The sequence below is a fragment of the Microcaecilia unicolor genome, chromosome 2 (assembly GCF_901765095.1).
Source record: "Microcaecilia unicolor chromosome 2, aMicUni1.1, whole genome shotgun sequence".
Lineage (NCBI taxonomy): Eukaryota > Metazoa > Chordata > Amphibia > Gymnophiona > Siphonopidae > Microcaecilia > Microcaecilia unicolor.
Window position 1 is genome coordinate 15,917,858 of NC_044032.1, and position 21,786 is coordinate 15,939,643.

Sequence of the window (21,786 nt, forward strand, 5' to 3'; positions counted from 1 at the left end):
TCATTATTCGTGTTCAGCTCAATAGTAACATATGCTATTCAGTACATCTCTAGTTTCTTCATCTAGCATGAGAAAAGTAAAAGTGTTGGAGAACGGAGCAGCTTTGAAAGTCAATGAGCTCCAGCACATAGAGGAGCCATCATAGTTTGTCTTGATTGCTGGACGCTAGAGAAATGGATCCACGGAAAAGTTACAGCTTGCATGAAAGGTATAAATGCAGTAGATTATTGCAAAAAACCCCCCCTCAAATTCTTCATATTCACAGATAGAATTTCACTTCATAGAATAATGTATCACAACTTGTAGAAGGCATCAATCTTATCCTGGTAGATCTGTAACACAACAGGACGTCTCAGTTTCATAGTTGGACCTGGAGAGAAGTGAAGAGACAAAATCAGAAATGGGAAGAGCTCTAGGACGTCAGTTTATTACTCTGATCCTCTCTTCCCACAGTGATACCAACTTATTCTTCTAGTGTCTTTCCTAATCACTTTCTCCTCACAGTCCAAATCCCAGTCCCAAGAGATGAAGAAACAGCAGAAACAGACTCTAATCACAAAAACTCCCTTCCCTCCTCCTAGCCAAGGAGAGCCATTGGCAACGCAACATCCACTTACCCATACTGTATATAGTCAGAGGCAAATTCAGAACCCACCTGGCTTCCCTGAGACCTAGCAGAGTCCCTGGGACAAAAGGAGCACTCAACCAACCCCCCATCCATGAAGCATAGAGAATACAGACCTATTTCTCCCCCCAGAATGGAGAAATCTTTGTCCAAGATGGTCCATTTTTGCACTCTGTGGGCGTTAGATTCAACTCTTTCATTCACTCGCTCTATCCCCTCTTGGATGGCTTTGTAGATGGCTGGGTCCTTTGAGCTGATCACCTCAGACACACGTGTGGCCCTGCTGCCCAGCTTCTGGCAGAACTGGATAGCTTCAAGGGTTAATTCATCTTGGGGTTCCGCAGTTTTTGGATCTATGTTGCACTGAGAAGAAAGGAAAGAGTACTGTTAAATTACTCAACATCCTCTTGAAATGCACTCAGAGGAAGCAAGCAGATAATGTTGTACTCAGGAAGCGTCATCACCCCCCCCCCCCCCCAAGTGCTAGTATTACCGAGACATTTATCTTTTAGTCAAAGTTAGAAGTGGGGCAAGAGAGAGACACCCCATAAAGACGGGCATCTGTTTATCTGAGTGGTACTGATAACAGGGATTTGGATTCTGGTATTCAAAGAAGGAGTTCTGTTGAGTATCGAGAGGATACATCATCTTGGATTCCAATCAGCTGAAAGTATTTCTGGAGAGCTATTGACCAGTTGAGGTGGGATGGGAGTATAGGCTGTTATAGAATTCTTTATGCTGTTAGGGATGCCCTGATTATTACTGATAGTGTTATTTTGCGTTGGACTTTATAGCCCATTTCTCAAATGATTTCCTCTACCTTTTTCCAGTCTTATAGGAAACTGACTGATACGTTGAAAACCTCTGCTCAATGTGCTGCTGCGGCTAGGAAAACAAATAGAATGTTGGGTATCATTAGGAAAGGGATGGAAAACAAAAATAAGGATATTATTCTGCCATTGTATCGCTCCATGGTGCGACCGCACCTTGAGTATTGTGTTCAATTCTGGTTGCAGCACCTCAAAAAAGACATAGTGGAATTGGAAAAAGTGCAGAGAAGGGCGACACAGATGATACAGGGGATGGGATGAGTTCCCTATCAGGATAGGCTGAAGAGGCTGGGGCACTTCAGCTTGGAGAAAAGGCAGCTGAGGGGAGATATGATAGAGGTCTATAAAATAATGAGTGGAATGGAACGGGTCGATGTGGAGCGTCTGTTTACGCTTTCCAAAAGTACTAGGACAAGGGAGCATGCGATGAAGCTGCAGTGTGGTAAATTTAAAACGAATTGGAGGAAAGTTTTCTTTACTCAACGTGTAGGTAAACTCTGGAATTCGCTGCCGGAAAAGGTGGTTAAGGTGGTTAACTTAGCGGACTTCAAAAAAGGGTTGGACTGCTTCCTGGAGGAAAAAGCCATAGAATGCTATTGAATGGACAAGGGAATAATACAGTATTTCTAGGATGGGTGGGCCAAATTGCTTGTTCTTTTGGCCGCTGTCGGTGACAGGGTACTGGGCTCGATGGACCCTTGGTCTGTCCCAGCATGGCGATGCTTATATACTTATGTATTTATTTTTCTTGATTATCTTTTGTATCCTTTTTAATGTTGGTGATTGTTCCATGCCTAATTTATAGCTTGTGATTGCAAAGTTGAAAATTTCAATAAATACATTTTTACTAAGAAGTGTTTCCATTAATTTACTCAGCTCTGAGGTCAGACTAATTGGCCTCTAGTTACTAATCTCCTTAACTCCGCTTTTGAAGAGAGGAACCAAGTCTGCCCCCTCCAGTCCTCCAGTGCCAGACATTTCTATTGTAACACACCAGATGACGTTAACACAAAACGTCCAAGGGACGCAGGTAGTTGCCATCAGAAGCTTTTGGCTGTAAGTTCTCCAGTTTTTGATACCTTTGTGATTAGGATTGCTGTTGTTAGACATCACAGAGCACTGAGGAACTCTTGAAGCAGGTCTGAGTGGCTGAAACACGATTCGTGTCAAGTCCGTTGCATTTTTTGAATAAAACCTCTGATGGGAAATACCTGATTCCTTTGGACGTTTTGTGTTAACGCCATCTGGTGTGTCACCTTCACTGCATGTTATTCGACCTGTGTGAGGGTTTTTTTTGTTCTTCTGTTGTTGTCGACACATTTCTATTGTAATAGAGCTGCAAAACCTTCCCTAAGTTCCTTCAGTCTTTTAGATGCAGTGCTTTTTTTTGTGCCGGTACGGAATGCAGGCATTTTTTAACCTGTCGAGCAGTGGCTTACTAAAAATCTCTGAATCGGCAGCTCAGCACCTCATGTCTGCAACACAAGCAGATCTCCTCAGGCCTTCTCTCACCATGTCCTGCCCTCCTCTGATGTAACTTCGTATTTCTACAAGGGTGGGACACAGTCAGGGAAGGCCTGAGGTGATCTGCTTGTGTTGCAGACACGACTCACATGAGGTGCTGCGCTGCCGATTCAGAGATTATAAAAATGCAAGGGGCCGGGTGGCAGAGGGCTGTCCAGGGAGCTGAGGGTAAGCAGGTGGGGACAGGGTGGGTGGGAGGGAGGGAGAATCGCTGGACATGGATGGCAGGGGAGTAGGGGGGACAGGAGAATTGTTGGACATGGATGGGGAGGGCAGGGGAGAGAGGAGAAATGCTGGACTTGGATGGAGGAGAGGGGAGAGAGAATTATTGCTTTATATGGATACAGGGGAGGGAAGAGAAAGGAGAAATGCTGGACATGGATGGAGGGCAGGAGAAAGGAAAAGTGCTGGACATGGATAGAGGGAAGGAAAGAAAAAAAGAAGATGCACATGGATGGAGTTGAGGGAAAGGGAAGAGAGGAGAAAAACTGCACATGGATGGAGAAAATAGGCAAAAGCTGGATCCATGTTATACCTCCTCCAATCAATTCCATGGAAGAGGACCCAGCTTTTACTTATGGATGTATGGCAAGAAATGAAGAATAAAGGAGGAAAGTAAAGAAATAAATGGAAAGGAAGCCCTAGAAACGGAGTTAAGAAAACAGATAGAGAGCAGCAGACTCAGAGACTGGAAACAGGAAACTGGACTTGATGGACCTTCGGTCTGTTCCTGTATGGTAATGCTTATGTTCTTAATGGGTAAGGTTTTCAATGATTTACAGGTTGAGTACAGGATATATGCTGATGATGTTCAATTTTTTTTTTCCCAGTGCAGGGAGGTTTGACTGGGCTGTATAACAAGTTGAACCAGTGTATGATGGCAGGTCAGGGTTGGATGCATTCCAATAAACATGTTTTGAATTTGAGCACATCCGAATTGATGTTTTTTGGGAGCAATGTAAGTTTGTATGTGTGTGTGGATCTGTTTTGGAAGTGAAAGACACGATGAGAGCACTTGGTGTGATTCTGGATTCTCAGTTATCTATGCAAGGTCAGATATTGTTAGTAGTTCAATCTGCTTTCTTTCAGCTCCACCAGTTCAACAGGTTGAAGCCTATGATACCAAAATATGATTTTAAGTCTGTTGTGCAGAGTATGGTGATTTCTTGTATCGATTTCTGCAATGCTATGTATATGGGTATTAGAAAAATTGACCGAAATCTCACACTAGAAACACAAGCGAAAAACACAACAAAGAAAATGTTCCACTCAATGTGGAAACTCAAAAGAATAAAACCTTTCTTCCCAAGGAAAACATTCCGCAACCTGGTACAATCAATGGTGCTAAGTTTGGGGGAACACTGAACCCCTAAAATAATTCATAAGCCACCTAGATTACTGCAATGCCATCTATGCCGGATGCAAAGAACAAATCATTAAGAAACTCCAAACTGCTCAAAACACAGCAGCCAGACTCATATTTGGAAAAACGAAATACGAAAGCGCCAGACCCCTAAGAGAAAAATTACACTGGCTCCCACTTAAAGAACGTATTGCGTTCAAAATCTGAACCCTGGTACACAAAATTATTCACGGCAAAGCCCCGATCTACATGACAGACCTCATAGACCTACCAACCAGGAACACAAAACAATCAACACGAACATTCCTGAACCTCCACCACCCAAGCTGCAAAGGACTAAAATATAAATCAACATATTCATCCAGCTTCTCATACATAAGCACGCAATTATGGAATGCATTACCAAACACCATAAAATCAATGAATGACCTAACGAACTTCCGAAAATTACTAAAAACCAACCTGTTCAAAAAGGCATACCACAATTGATCCATCCTAAATACCAGACAACGAAACCGATACTAGAAACAGACAAAAATGAACTCTCAGTACTTGACTACTCCACCTACTTTGTCAATCACTGAACTTTAACGCAATATCCCTTGATTTTTCATTCCGGAAACAATCTCTAACCTCTTACTGCTTAATTTACTCTGTCATGTATGAACTTACTGCAATACCACTCTGTATTTCTTAATCCGGAAATGGCGATCGCCATAACGGTACAATGTAAGCCACATTGAGCCTGCAAATAGGTGGGAAAATGTGGGATACAAATGCAACAAATAAATAAATAAAAATCCCAGATACAGTCATTACAGATGATTCAGAATGCTGTGGAACGATTGTTAAGTGGTATAGCTCATTTTGAACACGTGTCGCCTGTACTTCGTGCTTTGCATTCATTACCCATTCAATTTAGAATACTATACAAGGCTGCTTGATTCATCATTGTATACAGACTCAGTTCCCTGGTATCTTAGCCATGGAGATACGTTTTTGATCATTTTCTTTTGATAATATTTCTGTCTAGAATCTGAGGACGTTTTCATTTCATTTTACCTAGGGCGGTAGTGGGTGGGCCAGTGTGATAAAATCAAACACTGCAAGGGAGGTGGCTGCCCAGCCCTGATGGGCTATTAATTGAAGCCAGGACTGTATTTTTCCTGGATGCTGATGTTTTGAGAAGAGTTTGGGACTGGAAAAGGACTAAACTCATAGCTGAGAAAGGGGAGGGGGTAGGAAGGCCCTTTTGGAGATCCCACAGCCTTAGAGAACAAAGACTAAAAGGGGATATTCTCATTGTTTTTATAGAGACTCTAGTGGGAGTACTGCAAAGGAAATGGGACCTACTCAAGTCAAAGCTGTGTTTTTCAGCTTGAAGGACCCCTAAAATTCCCTGAGAAAGAGGGTATCTATAAACTGTGTAGTGCCTGAAATCCACATAAGGGGCAAGGGAAGGGAAATGGGACTTGATATACCGCCTTTCTGAGGTTTTTGCAACTACATTCAAAGCGGTTTACATATATTCAGGTACTTATTTGTACCTGGGGCAATGGAGGGTTAAGTGACTTGCCCAGAGTCACAAGGAGCTGCAGTGGGAATTGAACCCAGTTCCCCAGGATCAAAGTCTACTGCACTGTCACGTCCCTTACCTGCGCCGCCTTGCCCGCTGGGATGCCTCGCTCCGCGAGCAGGAGAGAGCGGGGTATCGCTGGCTATGGGCGGCGTGGAGTTGTGCCCGCCTCCTGGACAATGCCGGTTCGCCGCTATAGCGCGGTGGCGGCCGGAGAGCGCCGGCGCTGCCAAAATGGCCGGCGCTCTCAAACTAGAAGGTCTCTTCCGGGTGCGGGACCTGGGAGCAGAGAGAACGCCCCTTCCGGGCCCGGATTGGCTGGTCGCGGCTGGACTCCGCCTTCTCTCTGGGACCAGCCTATCCAGAGCCCTGGGGCTGGTTGTTGGCTCCACCTTTCGGACAGCTGATGAGTTTTCTCCTGATGGAGGGGGCTATTTAAGTGCAGACGCTGGCGGGGTTCTTTGCTTCGGCTTCTGCTTGCGGATCCCTGAGTTCTGTGTTCTGGATTGCCTTCCGTTTACCTTTGAACCACTGTTTGGACCTGGACTTTGCTTTTGCCTGCCGCCTGCCTTTGAACCACTGTGTGGACCTGGACTTTGCTTTTGCCTGCCGCCTGCCTTTGAACCACTGTGTGGACCTGGACTTTGCTTTTGCCTGCCGCCTGCCTTTGAACCATTGTTTGGACCTGGACTTTGCTTTTGCCTGCCGCCTGCCTTTGAACCACTGTTTGGACCTGGACTTTGCTGTTGCCTGCCGCCTGCCTTTGAACCACTGTTTGGACCTGGACTTTGCTGTTGCCTGCCGCCTGCCTTTGAACCATTGTTTGGACCTGGACTTTGCTTTTGCCTGCCGCCTGCCTTTGAACCACTGTTTGGACCTGGACTTTGCTTTTGCCTGCCGCCTGCCTTTGAACCATTGTTTGGACCTGGACTTTGCTTTTGCCTGCCGCCTGCCTTTGAACCACTGTTTGGACCTGGACTTTGCTGTTGCCTGCCGCCTGCCTTTGAACCATTGTTTGGACCTGGACTTTGCTTTTGCCTGCCGCCTGCCTTTGAACCACTGTTTGGACCTGGACTTTGCTTTTGAGTGCCGCCTGCCTCGAACCGCTGGTCGGACCTGGACCTTGTCTTTGGTCATCTGTCTGCTCCATCCTGTCCTTCTTTGGAGGCCTCTGTCCTGACTCTCCAGGTAAGATCAGAACTGTCTGGCTGCCAGACGTTGTTTGGCACAAGGGCTCACTATTCGTGGTATAGACCTAACAGAAAGCCGAAGCCATGAGCTCGCCAGATAAGCCTGATCTGACCGACTTGGCTCAAGCTCTTCAACAGCAACAGGCCCAGCTCAACAGATTGTCTGGAGTACTGCAGGATGTGTGTTCCCAGATGTCAGTGCAGCGAGCACCGGCTCCCGGAGCAAGTAGGACATCTCCACCCCTACCTGCCTTTCGTTTGCCTGAACCTCCCCGGTTTGACGGCACACCCGCATGCCGCGGATTCTTGAACCAATGTCAGATGCTCTTTGACATGCAGCCTGCTTCTTTTCCTACGGACAAACAAAAGATTACCTACATTATTTCATTACTCTCCGGTTCGGCTCTGGCATGGGCTTCACCTCTGGGAGCAACAGGATCCTCTCCTTTCGGAACTAGGAGAATTCCTGCGTCGGTTCCGTATGGTCTTCGATGTTCCAGGGCGCCCCTCCTCTGCTGCAGGAGAGCTACTACGGATTCAGCAAGGAAGCAGTACGGTTGGAGCCTATGCTATTCGATTCCGTACCCTGGCGGCGGAACTTAAATGGAATCAAGAGGCTCTTACGGCCATTTTCTGGCAAGGTTTGAGCGGACGCATCAAGGACGAGTTAGCCGGCCGTGAAATCCCTAGTACTCTGGACGCTCTAATCTCCCTAAGTACTCGGATTGATGTCCGCTTCCAGGAACGGGCACGAGAACAAGTTGCCTCTCGTCCGTCTCGCAGGTTTTCCCCTCAAAGACCACGAACTGTCTCTCCTCAGGAGGCTGCGGCTCCGACTGCGGAGGGATCGGAAGTGCCTATGGTGATTGGCAGGCACCGACTGACAGCTGTTGAACGGACCCACCGGAGGGAGAATAAACTATGTATGTACTGTGGGAAACCTGGTCATTTTGTGAAAGGGTGTCCCAACAAGCCGGGAAATGCTTAGACCCTAGCCTTGTGAAGGGGGTGGTTGTGGGTCGTTCAGGAACCCTTCCGGATAACTTAATGACAGTACCTATTATCTTACTGTGGCAAGAATACAGGATAAACACCCTAGCCTTGCTGGATTCAGGAGCAGGAGGCAACTTTATTGATGCTAGGTTACTTCAGGGCCTAGGAAGGCCGGTTATTCCCTGTAAACCAGCTCTTCAAGTAACGTCCATTCATGGCTCTACTCTGCCACAGCCTATTACTCATTTCACTCTTCCACTTCGGATGCAGGTGGGCCTTCTTCATCATGAGGAGATACAATTTCTTATTTTACCTCAAGCCATCCATCCTGTAATTCTAGGTATACCCTGGTTGCGGCTGCACGCGCCTTGCATAGACTGGCCTTCGGGAGAGATCAGCCAATGGAGTGGTCGTTGTTTTGAAACTTGTCTGACACCAGTGCACCCTCCTCCTATTAATGTGCCAGCGTTACCTGGAGTCCTCCACCCCTGTGAAGCTTATCTTCCGAAGGAATACGATGAGTTTTCTGATGTCTTTGATGCCCGGGAGGCAGATTCCCTCCCACCCCATCGCCCGTTCGATTGTCCCATTGATTTGTTACCCGGCACGATGCCTCCTCGAGGAAGATTATATGCCTTGTCCCGGGATGAATCTGCTGCCATGCGGGACTACATTCAGGACAATCTTCGTAAAGGATTCATTCGACCATCTTCTTCTCCTGCCGGGGCGGGGGTTTTTTTTGTCTCCAAAAAGGATGGGTCCTTGCGGCCCTGCATTGACTATCGAGGGCTTAACAACATCACAGTCAAGAACCGTTATCCCCTTCCGCTTATCCCGGAGCTTTTTGATCGACTCCAGGGGGCAGTTATTTTTACTAAGTTGGATCTGCGAGGGGCCTACAACTTGATTCGTATCCGTCAGGGGGACGAGTGGAAAACTGCGTTTAATACTCATGAAGGACATTTTGAGTATCGGGTCATGCCTTTTGGACTTTGTAATGCTCCGGCTGTGTTTCAAGATTTCATCAACTTCATCTTCCGGGATCTTCTTTATTCTTCAGTCATTGTTTACTTGGACGATATTCTGATCTTCTCTGCTTCTCCCCTGGATCATCCCGGGCATGTCCGCACAGTGCTTCAACGACTCCGGGATCATCGACTGTTTGCCAAGTTGGAAAAATGTGCGTTTCATCAATCCACTATTCCTTTTTTGGGACATATTATCTCTGCTGTTGGATTACAAATGGATCCTGCTAAACTGCAGGCTATCCGGGACTGGCCTCTTCCCCAAGGTCTCCGGGCCTTACAGCGTTTCCTTGGCTTTGCTAACTACTACAGACAATTCATTCCCCATTATTCGCTCCTCACGGCTCCTTTGACAGCCCTTACTCGGAAGGGGCGGATGTTCGGCATTGGTCTCCTGCTGCCCTGGAGGCTTTTTCTGCCTTGAAGACGGCTTTCCTGTCTGCATCTGTGCTCCGTAGTCCTGATGTCACGAAGCCTTTCATCGTGGAGGTCGATGCCTCTGCTTTAGGGGTGGGGGCGGTGCTGTCCCAGACAACTTCTTCTGGTAAGAAACATCCTTGTTTTTTTTTTTCTAAGAAGTTTTCGCCAGCTGAACGCAATTATACCATCGGGGACAGAGAGCTGCTGGCTCTGAAGCTCGCCTTTCAGGAGTGGCGATACCTACTGGAGGGTGCTGCCCACCCTATTACAGTCATTACTGATCACAAAAACCTGCTTTATTTGCAAGATGCCAAACGCTTGAATCCCCGGCAGGCCCGTTGGTCACTATTTTTTGCGCGTTTTACCTTTCACTTGGTGTTTCGTCCCGCAGAGAAGAATATACAGGCAGATGCCCTCTCCCGAGCTTTTGATGTACCTGAGGAGCCTGAGGAGCTCTATCCTATGCTCAATCCTGCTTGCCTTTCCCCTACGGTGGGGGCATCCGCCTGTCTCAAGACTCCTGTTCCTGCTCGATCTCGTCGCAAGGTCCTTCAGTGGGGTCATTCTGCTGCGTTTTCGGGACATTTTGGGTTCCGTAAGACCTATCATCTTATTTCCCGTTATTTTTGGTGGCCCCACATGGCCCAGGAGATTCGGCAGTTTGTCTCTACCTGTCCTACCTGTGCCCGTACCAAGTCCGTGCCAGGCAAGCCGTGGGGGCTTCTTCAACCATTGCCGGTACCCCACCTACCGTGGCAGGAGGTCTCGATGGACTTTATAACTGATCTTCCTTGTTCCAAGGGCAACACGATCATCTGGGTGGTGGTGGATCGTTTTTCTCGCATGGCCCACTTCGTACCCATGCGGTCCCTGCCATCTGCGAAGGCTCTTGCGTCCCATTTTATCCAGCACATTTTTCGGTTGCATGGACTGCCGCATCGTATCATCAGTGATAGAGGGTCGCAATTCACCTCTAAATTTTGGAGATCATTATGCTCAGCCTTTGGGGTTACCATGCATTTCTCTTCAGCTTACCATCCTCAGACCAACGGCATGGCAGAGCTTACTAACCAGACCCTTAAAGCTTTCCTTCGGGCCTTCACTAATGCTTGTCAAGATGATTGGACTGATCTTCTGGCCTGGGCGGAATTTGCCTACAACAATAGTTTCCATTCTGCTTCACGGACATCTCCCTTCTTCACTGTTTTTGGACGTCATCCTCGTCTTCCGCCTCCGATTCCTTTGACTGCGGCTCCTCCACTGATCCAGTCTACTCTCACCACCATTCATGCAACTTGGAGGACAGTCCGTCAGCAGTTGGGGAGGGCGGCTGCTCGGTACAAGCAATTTGCTGATCGGCGTCGCTGTGCCGCTCCCGTATTCCAGCCGGGACAGAGAGTATGGCTCAGCACCAAGTACCTCAAACTGCGTCTTCCCTCCCTTAAGTTTGCCCCTCGCTTCATCGGGCCATTTTCTGTGAGATCTAGAGTGGGGACGGTGGTCTATCGCCTTCACCTACCTGGTAATCTTCGCATTCACAATGCTTTTCATGTGTCTCTGCTTAAACCTTTTAGGACTTCCCACTGGCATCCTGCTCCCAAGAAGATTCTGGTCCCAGACTCTGACCCTGATCCGGAGTTCGAGGTAAAAGAGATTCTTGACTCTAAACTCCAGCGAGGTCGATTGTTTTACTTGATCTCGTGGAAAAACTTTGGTCCTGAGGATAATTCCTGGGAGCCAGTTGCTAATATCCTTGCTCCTGATTTGTTGCACGAGTTCCACTCTCGCTACCCTACTAAACCTGGACCAAGACGGAGAGGGGGGGCTTACGGGGGGGGGGGTACTGTCACGTCCCTTACCTGCGCCGCCTTGCCCGCTGGGATGCCTCACTCCGCGAGCAGGAGAGAGCGGGGTATCGCTGGCTATGGGCGGCGTGGAGTTGTGCCCGCCTCCTGGACAATGCCGGTTCGCCGCTATAGCGCGGTGGCGGCCGGAGAGCGCCGGCGCTGCCAAAATGGCCGGCGCTCTCAAACTAGAAGGTCTCTTCCGGGTGCGGGACCTGGGAGCAGAGAGAACGCCCCTTCCGGGCCCGGATTGGCTGGTCGCGGCTGGACTCCGCCTTCTCTCTGGGACCAGCCTATCCAGAGCCCTGGGGCTGGTTGTTGGCTCCACCTTTCGGACAGCTGATGAGTTTTCTCCTGATGGAGGGGGCTATTTAAGTGCAGACGCTGGCGGGGTTCTTTGCTTCGGCTTCTGCTTGCGGATCCCTGAGTTCTGTGTTCTGGATTGCCTTCCGTTTACCTTTGAACCACTGTTTGGACCTGGACTTTGCTTTTGCCTGCCGCCTGCCTTTGAACCACTGTGTGGACCTGGACTTTGCTTTTGCCTGCCGCCTGCCTTTGAACCATTGTTTGGACCTGGACTTTGCTTTTGCCTGCCGCCTGCCTTTGAACCACTGTTTGGACCTGGACTTTGCTGTTGCCTGCCGCCTGCCTTTGAACCACTGTTTGGACCTGGACTTTGCTGTTGCCTGCCGCCTGCCTTTGAACCATTGTTTGGACCTGGACTTTGCTTTTGCCTGCCGCCTGCCTTTGAACCACTGTTTGGACCTGGACTTTGCTTTTGCCTGCCGCCTGCCTTTGAACCATTGTTTGGACCTGGACTTTGCTTTTGCCTGCCGCCTGCCTTTGAACCACTGTTTGGACCTGGACTTTGCTGTTGCCTGCCGCCTGCCTTTGAACCATTGTTTGGACCTGGACTTTGCTTTTGCCTGCCGCCTGCCTTTGAACCACTGTTTGGACCTGGACTTTGCTGTTGCCTGCCGCCTGCCTTTGAACCATTGTTTGGACCTGGACTTTGCTTTTGAGTGCCGCCTGCCTCGAACCGCTGGTCGGACCTGGACCTTGTCTTTGGTCATCTGTCTGCTCCATCCTGTCCTTCTTTGGAGGCCTCTGTCCTGACTCTCCAGGTAAGATCAGAACTGTCTGGCTGCCAGACGTTGTTTGGCACAAGGGCTCACTATTCATGGTATAGACCTAACATGCACTAACCACTAGGCTACTCTTCCACTAGCAACATTCCATATAGAATCTCAAATAGGGAAAGGGAAATGGGACTTGATATACTGCCTTTCCGTGGGTTTTTTGCAACTACATTCAAAGTGGTTTACATAGTCTATACAGGTACTTATTTGTACCTGGGGCAATGGAGGGTTAAGTGACTTGCCCAGAGTCACAAGGAGCTGCAGTGGGAATTGAACTTAGGTCCCCAGGATTAAAGTCCACTGCAATAACCACTAGGCTACTCCTAATAAAGAACTTTGTCCATTTGGAAAAAAAATCTTATTCAAAATAGCTGTTTTTGGTGGACTTTGGCTAGTGGGAAAACCTGGAGGAAAGAAGTAAATCCTGGTCAGTGAAGCCCTGCCTGGAACAATATAAACATGACAATGACTACAACAACCCTGGGAACCACAATTAACACGAAGTATTGGTATGTATCCACGTTTGCCTATCAAAGAAGGAAGACTTTAGGGGGCATGTTGATGCCTTCTTCTCATAAGTACATAAGTGTTGCCATACTGGGAGAGACCAAAGGTCCATCGAGCCCAGCATCCTGTTTCCAACAGTGGCCAATGCAGGTCACAAGTACCTGGCAAGATCCCAAAACAGTACAATATATTTTATGCTGCTTATCCCAGAAATACTGTCAAAAGATAGGGATGGCATCGTTCCACCGATATCTCGTAAATAATACACAACCAGCTAGTGGTAGAACAAATAGTACTGTGTGCTTATAATTGCTAATTAGTGATGGGGAAGTCTGATACGGTCCCTCAGGCAACTTTTTATATCACCAAAAGGTGAGCCTGTACTTCATGACTGTTATAATCATCGACTGCCCCCAGCTTTCCACAGTGCAATTTTAAAGTGCAAAAGTGCTCTGTACTTAATCCGTATTTGCTTTATATCTTTCTTTTGTTATTCCACTTTTCTTTTTTATTCTTTTTTCGTTTATTTTTGTGTGCGCTCGAGGCTCAATCGCTTGTCATCGCTACAGCACTAGTACTTTCATTTGTCTCAAACGCAGGAAGCGGTTCAGTGTCTTCCACCTGTACAACGTCACCGTCTTCACAATGTCAGGCTCATCTCACTCGGTATTTGTGTGTTAACCAACTGACTGTGGTCGTGTGTTCATTGAACAGTATTGACAATAAATCTGTGTCACTTATCTGCGCTCGGTCTCAGGTACATTCGTGGTCCCGACAGGAGCCTGTTCCGCGTTGACAGCTTTGTCAAGGGAATATTCTTCATATTGTTGGATTATTATGGTAAATACTTATCAGAGTATTTTTCAGATTTACACACACACAGCTTCAGCGTTAGCAAAAAATAAGTATAAGTTCCCTTTTATGGTAACAGCAATTAATATTAACTTCTTATCTTCATCTCTCTCTCTTACACATCCCAGAATAACCACAGCTCAGTCTCTTTTAAAGATGAAGTAAAAACATCATAGTTTGTGGTTAGAAAGAGAAAATACATCTTGCATGTATATGCAGGCAGGCTTAGAAAAACATATAACAGTATATTTAGTTTATCAACTTTTTACATATGCGCAGATGACAATGGATTCTATCAAGCATGTCCTCTCAGGTTAAGAAAAGAAAAAACAAGAGAGAGCTCATGTGTGGCCAAAAGGCATTATACAATCCTTAACCACACCCACAGGAAATACATGGTTGTGACCTCACCAGGAAAGTGACATTAGAGGTCACAGGGTAATCATAGGGAAATTGCTAGACAGATAATGCATGAAAAATACAAAACATATTCTAACACATATATGGTCACAATCCATATGCATTTATTCCACTGTGGAAAGCTGGGGGCAGTCGATGATTATAACAGTCATGAAGTACAGGCTCAGCTTTTGGTGATATAAAAAGTTGCCTGAGGGACTGTATCAGACTTCCCCATCACTAATTAGCAATTATAAGCACATAGTACATAAGTAATGCCATACTGGGAAAAGACCAAGGGTCCAACGAGCCCAGCATCTTGTCCACGACAGCGGCCAATCCAGGCCAAGGGCACCTGGCGAGCTTCCCAAACGTACAAACATTCTATACATGTTATTTCTGGAATTTTGGATTTTTCCAAGTCCATTTAGTAGCGGTTTATGGACTTGTCCTTTAGGAAACCGTCCAACCCCTTTTTAAACTCTGCTAAGCTAACCGCCTTCACCACATTTTCTGGCAATGAATTCCAGAGTTTAATTACGCGTTGGGTGAAGAAATATTTTCTCCGATTTGTTTTAAATTTACTACAGTGTACTTTAATCGCATGCCCCCTAGTCCTAGTATTTTTGGAAAGCGTGAACAGACGCTTCACATCCACCTGTTCCACTCCACTCATTATTTTATATACCTCAATCATGTCTCCCCTCAGCCGTCTCTTCTCCAAGCTACAAGTACTATTTGTTCTACCACTAGTTGGTTGTGTATCCCAGAAATAAGCAGTGGAGTTTCCCCCAAGTCCATTTTAATAACGGTCTTGGACTTTTCCTTTAGGAAGCCGTCCAAACCTTTTTTAAACCTCCCCCCCCCACTAAGCTAACCGCCTTTACCACATTCTCTGGCAACGAATTCCAGAGTTTAATTACACATTGAGTGAAGAAACATTTTCTCCAGGGATGAAACTTCTGAGTCCGGAGAAACAGAGCCACGTTAAATGCGGACATTGTATTTATTGGCAGCATGTAATAAAAACGGATCATTTGGTGAATCCACAAACAGGAAAGAAATTTTATTTTTACCATCACTCCGACTGCAACACAGCACAAGCGGTGTATTGAAATGTAATCTTTACATCAGTGAAACATTGCGTAACAGAACAGCTCAGTAAAATTATGACTACACAGGGTGGGAGCCACAGAACACGGTTTTGACAGATTTATGATATGCAGTTATGGCTGTCATACAACTGAATCGAGGAGGGGAAATCACATGCCCTATTGCTGCCAAACGAACAGCATTTTATACTTTCATAGGATACAGCTGACCAAGAGGTTTGAATAGAGAAACCACTCATGGGGAAACCGGATATCTCTGGCGCTTCACACTTCCGGCTGGAGGCTTCATAGAACGTTGGTCTTGCCTTTTATATATATAGATATTACAGCTCCTACATAACACAATATAGGGAGCACAGTTAACTGATTTCTTTTCGAAGGTGGTTACTACTAAGGACCCCCATATTGGTAACAGTAATATAGAAACATGACGGCAGATAAAGGCCATATGACCCATCCAGTCTGCCCATCCTCTGTAACCCCTAATTCTTCCTGTTCCTAAGCGATCCCACATGCTTATCCCATGCCTTTTTAAATTCTGGAACAGTCCTTGACTCCACCACCTCCACCGGGAGGCCATTCCATGCCTCCACCACCCTCTCTGTGAAATAATTCTTCCTTAGCTTACTCCTAAGCCTATTCCCTCTTAACTTTCTCGTATGCCCCCTCATTCCAGAGCTCTCCTTCATTTGAAAAAGGCTCTCTTCCTGTACATAAATGCCCTTGACATATTTAAATGTCTCTATCATGTCTCCTCTCTCCCAGCTTTCTGCCCTGTTATGCAACACATACTAGCTGCATTCGGGTTCTCACCATGGTGGTCACTTGCTTGAGTCGTGGGTCCTCCCACTGCAAGCATACTTCCTTGCCTCATTTGGGAGGAGTCCCACCCCCTTTATCATTTTTGGTCACTCCGCTTTGAACCTCTTCTAATTCTGCTATATCGCTGTTGGGATATGGCGTCCAGAATTGAATGCAAAGCGCAAGGTGAGGTTGCGATGCACAGGCATTTTAATATTCTTGGTTTTCTTTGGTACCCCTTTCCTAATAATTCCTTGCACTCTGTTTGCTCTTGACTGCCCCCATGACACCTAGATCTGATCCATGAATGATGACTCCTATGGTGATTCAGATTATTCTTCCCAATATGCATCGCTTTGCATCTGTCCACATAAAAACTTCATCTGCCATCTGGCTGCTCAGTCTTTCTACCTTCTTTTTCACTTGCAAGAGTAGGAATACATTACGGAATTGGAACCCAAGAGTAGGGAGAACCACACACATTTGAGAGGTGTTATCCACCAGAGTATTTGATCGGGAATCTGTTTTTAGGTACACTGATCTGATTCTTTACCAGGACATATAGACTCGGGCTAAGTATGAAGGGACTCGCTGAAACCTTCCATCGTGTCAGCAGTTGATACTATCATTGCTGGGACAGAATGCCCTATTGGGTTCTTTGTGCATACGGAACTGTGCCCGCAGACCGTGACTTTTAGGTGCTGGCCTTCCATGTCAGCTTAACTTCCCATAGGTATCATACCCGACCATTAAGAAAACACGCATGCAATCGACACAGGTGCTACTTATTACCCCGCTGGTAACCTTTACTATTGATTCAATGATGCACGGAATACAGCCCCGGCCAGTCTTGCACATCTGCTTAGGCGGGGATTATCAGGTTGTCTGAATGCCATATCAGCCATTGCGGAACAACTGCAGGCGGGCACTGCGGCCAAAGAGACACACGTTACTCTTTTTATAAAAGGCGGCTTCTGCCCCAAAATGTCCCTCCAGACAGGGTGCTATACTCTTCCTCATTCAGCGTCAATCGATGTTCACAAGTGACGTTTGACTCATTAGGCAAGGCTTCACGAGTGAAGACATGGGTAGCGAACAATGCTCTCCTTTCTCCTGGTTTCCGTGGCATACTTTGCTCGACATTAGGAGCTGTATGCTCCCCCTTTACGCATAGGGACCATGTCACATACACATCGCTCGAACATTTACAACATCACTCGAACATCAACAACATTTACAACTTCTCTATAATATCAGCAAGGAAATGATGTCAGAAGAAGGCGGGACATTGAGCGAAGGGAAGACTAGTAGAGACGTCGGGAGCGCCGCCTCCTTCACTGACGCTGCGCCTTCACTGCCAGATGGAGGTAAATTTAAAAGGGATCTTGTTGGGGGGGAGAAGAGGGCGGGCAGTTGGGACATGGGAGCGGGAGGGCAGGGGAGAGAAGAGCGTGGATGGGAGGGCAGTGATCATTTTCACGGGGGGGAGGGGATGCGCGAGCGCCAACTGTTCGTCTGCGGGGGGCGCTGGAGGCACCAACTGATCTTCTGCAGGGGGGCGCCACAGACCCTTGGCACGGCCCTGCCCACGTACAGGTAACCCCTTCCCCATAAAGGCTATTGTAGTGGTGTACACTTGGTGGCAGTGGGTTTTGGAGGGCTCAGCAGATAAGATAAGGGAGCAACAGTGAGATGTGTACCTGGAAGATTTTATATGTTGTCCACTGCAGTGCCCCCTAGTGTCCTCTCCTGGGATGTCTGTGTGGCCAGTCCACTAAGAATGCTGGCTCCTCCTACATCCCAATGCGTTTTTCTCTTGGACCTTATTTTTTTTAAATGGACACAAAAAGAAGTGCACAGAACACAAAATCATCTTGCATGTGGCCATTTCGAAGAAAAAAAAAAGATGTTTTGCTGTTTCAAAAACGGTTATATTTCCTATTCGGATTTGGGATCTTTAGCACAAAATGTTCTAAGTCCAACTTAGACGTCATATCAAAAATGCCTCTCCACGTGTGCCCCCAAAGATGTGACCTTGTGCCAGAACTGCAAATGCAGCACCGATATGAGTCATAAAGATCATACTTTCCCAGTACAGAGAAACCTTGGTTTTCGTTGACTTCAGTTATCGTCGGTTTCGGTTTTTGTTGATTTTTTCAGTGAAAATTTTGTCTCGGATTTCATTGGTTGCCTCGGTTTTCACTGCTAATTTTGCGAAAACAAAGGGCGACCCACGCGTTCTCCTGCTCATTGTGGCGTTGCTTCTCATTTTGGGAGCATCACCCCGCACGTCTAACGCAACGCACGCAAGATAAAATCACATGTGCTCAAATCTCATTTTCCCTGTTAAGTGTTTCCCTTGCTAATAAGTTAACCCTTTCCCTTTAGCTCCATCATGGGACTATATTTATTCTCTATAAAATGTGTTTTTGGTATGTATTTTGGAGTGTCTAGAACAAATTAATTGGATTTACATTGATTCTTATGGAAATAATTGCCTCGGTTTTCGTCTGTTTCGATTTTCATTGATTGTTTTCGGATGGATTATCAATGAAAACCGAGGTATCACTGTACAGAGGGATTCGCTTTGATTATCCTGGGTAAAGTAATACTTTTTTGCGTATAAAGCAGGGTTTTTCAACAATCCTTGGTATTAGAAGGTTATCTCTTCCTCAAAATGCCTTGAAGACTGCAGAAAATGAGAAAAATGAGGAGGGGACAATTTTGTTATATCGGAATATTCAGAAAGAAAGACTGGGACGTTTCTAAGTATTCCAGGGCTACATTATTACACTTTTCTCCCCTCACCTTCAGGGTGATCAGCATAGACAGAAAATTCCTCTCGTCTCCGATCAGCATGACATTGCTGATGATTGGCACCTCCTTCTTTACACTCTCCTCAATTGGGACAGGTGCAATTTTCTTACCTCCTGATGTAATGATTAGCTCTGAAACCAATCAGAAACCACAGTATGAACAGAAATTTGTACAGTAGTTATCAATGCTGTTCACAGAGTTGGCTGCTTTGCACCTTCTTACATTTTTGCACTCTAAATGTTTTCACCCATCATCAGATTAATAAGAAAATTATTTCAATATTATCCCATAGTTTTATTGAGCAAACACACAATCTCTTAAACAACCGTTGTGTTTAATTATCAATCTTTATTAAATATTTAATTCAAATAATATTCTTGTTATCCATATTTTAAAACCTTTTCACACAAACCAACATTCACACCTCACTCTTACTCCAGTCGCACTAAACAGAATAACTACATCTATATTGAACATTCTAAAAATCAAATGCAATTCTCATTTTCATGTTCCTCAAAAGTCATCACCCGAAACTACAATTCAATAGTCACTCCTCTTAAAGCCACAGTCCGTTCTCCCAAAAAGGTTGATAATTCAGTTTTCAAGTTGGAAATCATATCTGCTCATATACTCCAATTATTCCTCAGTATGGGATAACTTTAACATAAGCTCCATGCTCTCTAGCTGCTTAGACTTCTTCCAAAGTCATTTTCAGAATTTACTCTTCTTGAGACATCAGGCTATAGCTCTAGGAGTTAATCCACTTCCTCATTCATCTGTTGTCCATTTGTTATTTTTCACTGCCTTACATCAGATTGATACTGACTTGAGGATCACATGATACTCTCGCCACTTCAGTTAGTAAACTTTAACTTGATACTGCTTTTTTCTGTTGCAGTGATATATCCATCTCACCATCAAGACCCTACAAGCACGTGTTTCGCTCCGTAGAGCGTCTTCAGGGGCCATATATTCTCAGGTTGTTGGGCACTCGAACATCAGTTGCTAGTGAAGGCACCAAAGAAAGAGGCCCACACATAGTTTTCTTTAGAATGTGTCCTATTTCCACAGCAGAAAGAGAAGTGATCAGGAGGCTCCTGTTAGTACAGATTTCATTGGCATTCAAACCCTGCTGACTTGGAGATCCACCCGAGGAGTTTTCTCTCAACATCTTGAGTGTGGCACTTCACTACTATTTATCATTTCTATAGCGCTACTAGACGTAAGCAGCGCTGTACACTTGAACATGAAGAGACAGTCCCTGCTCGACAGAGCTTACAATCTAATTAGGACAGACAAACAAGAGATAAGGGAATATTAAAGTGAGGATGATAAAATAAGAGTTAGGAGTTAAAAACAGCATCAAAAAGGTGGGCTTTTAGCTTAGATTTGAAGATGGTCAGAGATGGAGCTTGACGTACCGGCTCAGGAAGTCTATTCCAGGCTTATGCTTCAGCAAGATAAAAGGAACGGAGTCACAGGCTGATCCGTCTACGTAAATTCTCATGATCAGGATCCAGCAATGTCATCCTTTTTCCATAGATGAAAATTCTGGTGGACTTTTAACATGGTTTACTGACGTGTCACAGGCTGGTCTCTCTAGGTAGGCTTTCTAACTCAAATGGCTTCTCCTCTCCATAGAAAGGGCAGGATACTGGTGGATTTTTGACATGCTTTGCTTACACAGTAGTGATGTCAATCTATCAGGATAGTTCATGATAGGCTCTTGGTTACTAACTTTCCCAGCATACGAACAATGCCCTTTCTGAGAAGTTCTGAGAGAAGAGGTAATTTCACTGGTAAGTGAACACTTTGGTTTAAAGGAGGAATTGTAGGTTAGTGATAGGCAAAATAAAAATATAAAAAAGCAAATTTTATCAACTAATCTCCATAGTCTTTTCTTCTTAGTTTTTAAAAACTTGAACTTTGTAGCACAGCATTAACAGATAGAGTCTAGCAGACACTGCAGGATCTAGTTTAGCTTTAAAAAGGTTCCAGAGGAGATCCGGGAAATTATAGATCTGTACTGATTTGGAAAACAAGCCCTGTAATAACAAGATTATGGAACAGCCGAAACATGGAGGACAAGATCATGCAACAGTTTAAATATCATGGACATTATTGAAATAAGTGGTAAATTTAATAAGCATTTCCAAACGGAATTGAGATAATACGGTAAAGTTTGATGTATTTTTGAATAATTTTTCATAAGGAGGACTCTGTGTTCTATGTCACATATTGATGTAACAGAATAATTGTGTTAACATAGTTAAAATCACAGAGATAGTAGGAAGGATGGGAGGATCTGAATGGCGCAATGAATGTGGAGTGAGAGAGTGACCCCAACAAATTTTAGGTAGATGTATATTGCTGCAATCCTATATAATAAAACACACCTCCAGCATTCTGAAGCTGACTGCATGGCTGAGGCATTCCTGCTCTCTGTATCCATCTCCTGAATTGACATCACGTACTTCCGGGTTCATCACAAGCAGAAGTGACCAACCACACGAGGTTTCTCGGCTTCAGAATGTTGGAGGTGCATTCTATTAAATAGGATTGGTCAGTTCCTTTCCTATATAATAAAAGGCACCTCCAACATTCTGAAGCTGACTGCATGGCTGAGGCATTCCTGCTCTCTGTATCCATCTCCTGAATTGACATCACGTACTTCCGGGTTCCTCACAAGCAGAAGTGACCAACCACACGAGGTTTCTGGGCTTCAGAATGTTGGAGGTGCATTCTATTAAATAGGATTGGTCAGTTCCT

At 45.7% G+C, this 21,786-nt stretch overlaps 1 protein-coding gene across 4 annotated transcripts in view; it reads right to left on the reverse strand.

Moving 5' to 3' along the window:
* Positions 1 to 215: 215 nt before the first annotated feature.
* Positions 216 to 21,786, reverse strand: part of LOC115462798 (long-chain-fatty-acid--CoA ligase ACSBG2-like) — a 134,560-nt gene continuing 112,989 nt past the window's right edge. For all 4 annotated transcript variants that reach the window (XM_030192810.1, XM_030192808.1, XM_030192811.1 and 1 more), the window contains 3 exons: positions 19,009 to 19,148; positions 742 to 988; positions 216 to 370 (listed from right to left, as the gene is read on the reverse strand). In XM_030192810.1, coding sequence (XP_030048670.1) covers positions 294 to 370; positions 742 to 988; positions 19,009 to 19,148 — 464 coding nt within the window. In that variant the 3' untranslated portion in view covers positions 216 to 293. The remainder of the gene's footprint in view (positions 371 to 741; positions 989 to 19,008; positions 19,149 to 21,786) is intronic.